We start from the raw sequence: 8,279 nt of genomic DNA on the forward strand, positions 1-8,279 counted from the left end.
TAAATCCCAAATATATGACTTTTTTTTTTTTAAACATATTTCAATCCATTAATATGGTCACTAAAATCATTCCCAATTTAAAAATATTGAAACATGCTTGTGATATTAAAAAAGTATTTATCTTGAGAAACTCCTGATGTTTGTTCATATTTGAATTCGTATGTCATGATATAAAATGAATTTCTGAAATGACATTAAAATTCCATAATTAAGTGTTTTGCTTGTTTATCTATTTTCATATTACTCTTTATAACTAAGTAAATGAACAATGAAAGTTATTGATTACAAGGGTTTAACAGGTAAAACACTTTCATTTGGTGTAGTTTATGTACAAGCAAAAGCGAAAATAGTCCAGACAAAACAAAATATGTAAACAACACAAAAAGGTTGACATCATAGCAAAGAACAAATAATTACATCAGCTCAGATCATTCAGATCCATCAATCTGGACAGCTGTAAATAAACCCATCAGATGATAAACCTATTTAATAACACTAATAATATTATACACATGCCAGTCTTCTGTACAGAATTTAAATGTCAGGATATATCCCACTTTTAATTCCAGACTAAATAATGTGTTTCTGTGAATTTACAAAGTTTCTTTTGTTAATTTCACACAAGCCTCTTCTCTGGCAGATGTTCTTGTATCTCCAATAACCGAGCGCAGAGTAATGAAGAGCCTCCGATATGTTTAACCTTTCAGTCTTTGGCGTCACCTACTCCATCGGCATTGATGGCAAACATGGCCTCTGATTCTGGCAAACACGGCGAGTCGTAGATCTTACAGATGCGTGTCTCACCTCGACCCTTCCGCAGATATAATCTACAAGAGACAAACAGGGGTTTAAGATTATTAGTCGAGGATGACATGACACAGCAATTACCATCTAATCTTGCTATTTACCTAGTAGTTGAGGCGTGTGCTAGAATGTTTCCACCAATTGGCTTCTTGGGATCTGCAGAAAACATGGCCGCTCCATCCACCTGAGCTACAACCTGGTTAGAGATGACGACGGCAACACCAAACTACAAACGAGAGTTAAAGGAATAGTTAACCTAAAAAAGGTTTATCCACTATCGTGTGTTTCCTAACAAAGTGTGTTTCACACAAAATGCTTTCAAATGTCTTCCGAAGACTTGGAATATAGCACGAGTCGTATGGACTACTTTATGTTTTTTCGTCATCCCATTCACTTTCTTTAAATGGCAAATAGCGGCCAGAATATTCTTGAAAAATTCTCCTTTTGTGTTCCACATTAGAAAATCATACAGGTTAGGTTTTGATAACTATATATTGTCCATTTGTGGTGATTAGCTTGGCATTTCTACATGGCAAGACTGGGTATTGAAACAAGTTTCCTGATTCAATTCATATGCGTATACAGTATTTTATCATTAGTTTTTCATCATTTTAGTCACATTTTAGTTTTTTTTTTAAATGTATTTATCTGTGTATTCCATCAATACCTATTTTCTGGAGAAATGGAGTGCTCCTCTTTCCATTGTCACATAGGGATTTAAATTCTAAAAGGATTCAAATATCCTCCTCTAAGCTGAAAAGTGACCCTAGAAAAATTAAGAATAAAACCCCAAAAGTGGAGAAGCTTAGAGTTACTTTAGAAGGAATGTTTTTGTGTGACAGTGAAAGCTGGAAGCCATCTAGTCACATCCTGTGTTGACAGATGTGTTCTACGAAGGAAGATACCCATATTAGTTAAAAGGACGAAAGGCTTGTGCGGCATGTAATGCTTTTTTGTAAAGCATGATGCTTTTTGACAAATTATTGAATTATTGAAAATGTATTCACATCATGAGGTATTAAGGCCGAATCACCACACTACAATCCAGTGTGAATTAATTACGAACAATTTATAAAAAAATCAGTGGTCTGACTGTCATCGTTGTCTAAGTTTATATCTCACAGGGATGCAAACTCATGAGGGGTGAAATATTTTGGACAATCACTGATTCACGAACATATTATCCAGGGTTCCTTTTTTAAAGAATAAGATAAAAGCACCAACTTAAACTATTTTAATTATTCAAGTATAGAAAATGATCTGTGCAATTGTGCAAAAATAAAGTGTATTTTGGTGTGGCTTGCTTCTGTTTCACAAATTTGTTCAATTTCATTAATTGATTAGTTCAGTGACCATGACAAATGAGCATCGTATGTGCTATGGGTGAGTTAATGAATCATTTTGAGATGTTCACGACCGAAATTTACCAAGAGACTTTATAGTATTTAAGCATTATAAGAACAAAGCATATCTTTAATTTCGCGTACCCCCTCTCTAACGCATAGCTAAAATTCACACAGTGTATTTTGAAAATGGGAATATTTAACACAATTATCCTTGTAAAACAACTCCCTTATATTAAACATGTTATATTTGTACGTGTTACATTAATCATACACATACTGAATAAATGGCTTACCAATTGAGATGGTTATGCTAGATATGATATAACAGCATAAATTGAAAACTCCCCCCTCATCGCATTACGGTACCCAAGAATAGCGTTCGGTTAGTAAAACAGTGAAGTATTCATTTTATTTACTATCACTAAGCTACGTCATCTAGCAGTGGGCTGGGCTGGTGAAAAAAGATACTTGTGTGACGCAAAACACATGAGTAAATGCAAAAGATAGGGTTATTTCATTGCAAATTTATCTGACCTTTATGACAACCATTTTGGTGTTTCTACACTAGAGGGCACACAAAATAAATTTTTGCCAGTGAAAAATACCTGAGCTGGGTTTGAATGTTATTTTAGACGGTGATGAATTGAAAAGAACGGTAAATCTCAGAATTGTATTCACGTACACCCATTGTCACCTCACGTACCCCTAGGGAAGTTTGGGAAACACTACTTTAAACAAACAAACAAACAAACAAAAAATATAATCAGTTGAAGTACTTAATAGTATTCAGTGTGTTTTGATGGAAAAACAATATTTTTTTCTTGTGCTTCTGATACATTTTTTATAAAGGTTCTAAAGAAAGAAACATTGTAATCCTCCACTAAACTTTACAATTGTTTATTTCATCTTGTGATTATTCCATGTTTTGTTCACAGCTCATACTGAATGTAAAAGACCAATATATATGTAATGTGACTCGTTCTGATTTTTGAAAACAGATGTTAAATAAAAAAAAAATAAAAAAAAGTAAAAGATTTATTTAGAAGAAACCGAAGAAAAAAAACATTGGATGACAAAATGCGTTGTGCATTTTATAATCTAATCGTTACCCTTTGAATCATAATTGAATCATATCGTGAGGCCAGTGACGATTCACACCTCTAACCAGTGCCACCCTGAGTAATAGACAGAATGCATAATATGTATGTGTAGATGCATTTGGAATGCTGATCATGCACTATTGTCACACAGAAAATCAATGAGAGATAATAATCAGTTGTCTTGTAATAATATATATATATATATATATATATCCTGTGATATTTAACATATACAGAAATGAAACAATCATGAAAATATGATTTATCGAAGTGCAAAAAAAAAAAAAAAAAAGCGACACTATTACATACCTTGGGTCGTGACCCTGTATACTTTTGGTAATGAAGCAGTTATATAATAATAATAAAAAAATATATATATTTTTTGCAATTTGTTACACTATTCAGAAGAGAAAGGTTAAGGAATACTAAAGAGGTGTGTGCACAACTCCAAAAAATGTATGAGATACAGGGGGTGGAAAGAGATCCCGAGTCACTAAAGACCCGAGATATAAGGGTCAAGAATAGTTCAGTGAGCCTCAGAAAAGTGTTTTTCACTACACTACTCAAGCACTGGTTAAGTGAAATCTGAAAATTTACCAGCCAGTGACAAATATTTTGTAGCATATGCAAGTGATTTATTTGCACTATAAAGGGTTGTGGTATAGAGTAAAAGATCGATCATGATGGGATTTAAGAATCAATATCGAAAATGTTCAAGTAAAGATTGTGATGCATTGAAAATCAAAATTTTTATCCAGGCCTATTATGATTTTGATCCCTTAATTATCAGCCAGTGGTGTTTATCTGAGCAGTTCTTAAAACCTCCCTCACTGGCATGGCTGCAATCTCTCATGTTTTACCTCATCAGCGAGACGGAGCAGCATGCGTAGAAATCGTCCCAGATGTCCCTGACGTGCGGAAAGCTCTCCTCGTCCGGAGTAATCTGTCCTGTAAAGGGCTGTTGCGCTGTCTACTATCAGCAAAGCGTATCTGGGGATAAGGAAGAATGAGAAAAGTTTAAATATAAAATGAGCTAGCTTTCAAATCTCACTTGCATCTGTGTATATTTCAAATATTGCATTAGGATGCGTCACGACAGGTTTGACCCATCTATGACAACAAACACCATTGGTTCTTGGTTGATATGTCTCAGACCTGATCGCTACACGGCAAGTGTGAATATGCTGCGGTGAGGCTGTTAGTGTTACCTGGACTCAGTCATCATTGCAGAGGCCTGATAAAGCAGCTGTGTTTGATGGTCTGTGTTGAAGGCTCTTGCGTACGCCACATTATCCAGCACATCACTGCCCACCAACCCGTACCTGATGCAACAAACAACCAGAAAATTAAAGGATCCGGAAATGTTAAGCATATCGCTATATCGCATATAGCAGTCCAGAGTGTTTGTTAACTGCTCTGACCTCTCAGCTACAGCCAGCAGTCTCTCTGGACGGAAAGTTCCCTCTGTGTCGATGTACATGGCTTTGCCCTCCCCACCACCCTGATCTATGGGCAGCTGGAACACACAAACATGAGAAATTCTTAACACTAATGAACTGTTTGTTTCAATGAAATGATTCATAAATGCTGAAGATGCCAATAAAATCTCCAAAATGCCCATAAAACGTAAACGCTCGCTTGAGGTAAATATTTCTTTATTCGTTAAGACAACATGCGCTTATAAGATATTCCTATAGTGTTTATATAGGAGTACAGATGTGCATCAAAAAAGACATGTGACATTGATGTAACAAGCCATGTGAACACATAATTCGCTTAGAGAATATCATTACATCCCTCAATGGCATCTGAAACGGTGCTTTGGTTATTCTGAAATGCCGGACACTAAGCCTGTCATCAAAATGACTATTCTGTGCCATTTTCCCCAAAAGTGATGATTTTGTTCTCTTAATGTCTCATGTCGCTTAATTGTTTTTGCGCATAAACATTTGGTCAAAATGATAATTTCTCTGTTTGGAAAAAAACATATTTAAGCCAATAAAGATAAATATTGAATATCGTCAAACGGCTGAACAATATTGAGATATATTTTAGCCATATCACTCTAATCTTACAAAGCACTTGTTGATGAAGATTTTTCCTCTGTAATCAGCTTTCCAAACAAAGACTAGATAAAGGTGACGAACAGATAATGAATGTTGCCGCGAGTGTTACCTGGCAGGTGACGGCCAGCGTATGACACAGCTGTGTTTTTCCTGTGCGGAACTCTCCAAACATCTCAGTGATAGAGCCCGTCTCGATTCCTCCTGCAGAACACATGCAAAACTTTAAAGCAACAATTCACCCAAAAATAAAAATTCACTCATCGTTTACCCTCATTACATCAAAGATGTGTATGACTTTCTTTCTTCTGTAGAATACAAATTAACATTTTTAGAAGAATATCTCTGCTCTGTAGGGTCATACAATGCAAGTGAATGGTGGTCAAAACTTTGAAGCTCCAAACAGCACATAAGGGCAGCATAAAAGTAACCCATACGACTCCAGATAGGTGTGGGTGAGAAAGAGATCAAAATTTAAGTCCTTGTTTTTTTTTGGCCGATTTGCATTCATCGTGCATATCGCCACCTACTGGGCTTTTGTGCAAATATGATTCATTTAGTCATTTCCTTTCCTTTATTGCTCCCTTTTTTCCCCTTTCTCCTCCCTACCCACTAGGTGGCGATACGCACAAAGAATGCGAATTGACGAAAAATCTTAAGAACTCTGATCGTGAATGTGCATCGGACGCCTGGTCGAAAGTGAAGATTTATAGTAACAAAGTACTTAAATTTGTATCTCTTTCTCACCCACACCTGTCATATCGCTTCTGAAGACATGATTTTAACCACTGGAGTCGTATGGATTACTTTTATGCTGACTTTATTTGCTTTCTGGAGCTTCAAGGTTTTGGTACACATTCACTTGCATTGTGAGGACCAACAGAGCTTAAATCTTCTTAAAATCTTCATTTGTGTCCTGCAGAAGAAAGAAAGTCACACACATCTGGGATGGCATGAGGGTGAGCAACTGATGAGAGAATTTTCATTTTTTCCCTTTAAAGAGAGATATTAAATCTATAAGTTACATCATGTGAATGCAGAGCATTAATTCTGCTGTTTAGAGAAAGAATCATATTTAACGACATCTAGACTCAGTATAGTTCACTGTCGCACCCTGTAGGAGTTTATCAAGCTCTTTGGATCCAGTGGAGATCTGGATAATTTCAGCTCTCCGCTGGTGAAACTCTGTTGCTGTCGTGAATCCCATGGGTACCATCTTAGCAGCCTCTGTCTGTCATTTAAAAAAAAAAAAAAAGTTGAAAACTTAGGGTTAGGGGTTTGTTCACTAACCCTTTGTATGAGCAATTGTAATGGTGATCACAAAATCTCACTAGGATCTTTTCGGCTTTGGCTTCACTGATGCCTTTTATGCTCAGCAGTTCCTTTTTCGGTGCGTACGCCACGGCCTCAATGGTGTGAAACCCGGCATCTTCCAGCTTCTTGATATCACTGCTGCTGATGCCACACTGCTGCAGGACCACATGAGTGTTGAGTCAGATCATCATACATATCATCACCACCATTATGTCAAACACAGCACTTATGTGGCTGTGTGCTGTAACCGTCATACCTCCAGACGGGCAACCAGTTGCGGCCCAAAGCTCTCCTCCCCCTCCAGTTCTCCTTCCACCTCCACACGGGATACACTCCTCATAGCCATATTTACTGCCTCATAACACAATACACTTTCAAATTGTATAAATATAGGCAAGTTACATTTTAACTGAGCACTTCAATAGTCCAGGGTTCCCACACTAATTGACCAATGCATTTCTATGATATTTCCACTCGTTTGTAATTGCTGGAATAGGATTTTTAATGATAATATGACAGAGATTGCTCTTTGAGAACAATTTTAATCCGGAGAAAATATTTAGAGCAGAGATCCCAATTAACATGTACATTCACAGTAGCAATTTCCATTAGTTTATAAGATGTAGGGAACCTGTATGACCACACTAACTTTAAATTAAAGTGTATTAAGTACCATGTAAATACCAGGTCGCAATATCTCTCAAACGAATAGCAGCAGAGTAGTGTTTTGTAAGGATCAAATTAACTCAAATTAATACAAACATAATGAAGTATTTGGATGCTTCAGATGATCAAACAATAACATTCCTCACGTTGCAGTATAATAGTTGATATAGGTGATATGACAACAATGATAAACAACATCCGCATACTCTCACAATCTCATCGACACACAATGTGTTAAACAATGTTACAGCACTATAGTTGATATAAATGTGCCAGATTAAGCCGGTAACATTGTTATGAATTTATGAAATCTTCGCGAATGTTTTTGTTACTCACCCGCACAGCTGCTGCTCACTTTGAACTTTCCCGCGTGCCACCGTCAGTCTACGTCACCAACGTCGTGACAACATCACGTCGTGACTGACGTAAACGTGTTTTTATAATTACTTTTTTAATATTTTATTTTTGTTTTACGCATATTAACACTAACAAAAAAACAAAGACAAAGGATCCAGACATCGAATGCAATAAACAAAAACTGTATCAGGTTTACATGTTTTAATTGATCTAAATAATTAGTAGAAACGAAAAGGTGCCACTTGTACATCAAGATCATATTTATTAATCAGCCTAAAATACAGACTCTAAAAGACTAATGCTGTTACATTGCAATAAACAGGTTTCTTGTGAGAAACAATCATTCACACAAAGAAAAACCTGCATTTTATATGAACGCTTCATTTTATGAAATGACCAGTGTTGGGTAAGTTACTCTAAAAAAGTAATTAATTACTAACTACTAATTACATATTCTAAAGTGTAATTAGATTACTGTACTAATTACTCTGTCTGAAAAATAATTGCATTACTTATTACAAATTACTTTCTAACACCCTTATCATCCTCGACCAAATGTAAAATATGAGGATAGACATGAAACCATTCTTTTAATTCTTTCAAATACATCATATAATATCAAATAAATT

At 35.9% G+C, this 8,279-nt stretch overlaps 1 protein-coding gene across 2 annotated transcripts; it reads right to left on the reverse strand.

Moving 5' to 3' along the window:
- Positions 1 to 330: 330 nt before the first annotated feature.
- Positions 331 to 7,656, reverse strand: LOC127624305 (DNA repair protein RAD51 homolog A-like). Of its 2 annotated transcripts, none has more exons than XM_052099075.1 (10): positions 7,630 to 7,656; positions 6,884 to 6,978; positions 6,645 to 6,782; positions 6,427 to 6,544; positions 5,426 to 5,517; positions 4,672 to 4,766; positions 4,459 to 4,572; positions 4,111 to 4,240; positions 909 to 1,030; positions 331 to 827 (listed from the first exon to the last, which is right to left on the reverse strand). In XM_052099075.1, exons 2-10 carry the CDS (start codon positions 6,971 to 6,973, stop codon positions 704 to 706), a joined length of 1,023 nt encoding a protein of 340 aa, XP_051955035.1. In that variant the 5' UTR covers positions 6,974 to 6,978; positions 7,630 to 7,656; the 3' UTR covers positions 331 to 703. The 2 variants fall into 2 exon arrangements, with proteins under 2 accessions (XP_051955035.1, XP_051955034.1); XM_052099074.1 differs by lacking the exon at positions 7,630 to 7,656 and adding an exon at positions 7,390 to 7,480.
- Between the last annotated feature and the right edge of the window lie 623 nt (positions 7,657 to 8,279).

Source organism: Xyrauchen texanus, chromosome 30 (genome assembly GCF_025860055.1).
Source record: "Xyrauchen texanus isolate HMW12.3.18 chromosome 30, RBS_HiC_50CHRs, whole genome shotgun sequence".
Taxonomy (NCBI): domain Eukaryota; kingdom Metazoa; phylum Chordata; class Actinopteri; order Cypriniformes; family Catostomidae; genus Xyrauchen; species Xyrauchen texanus.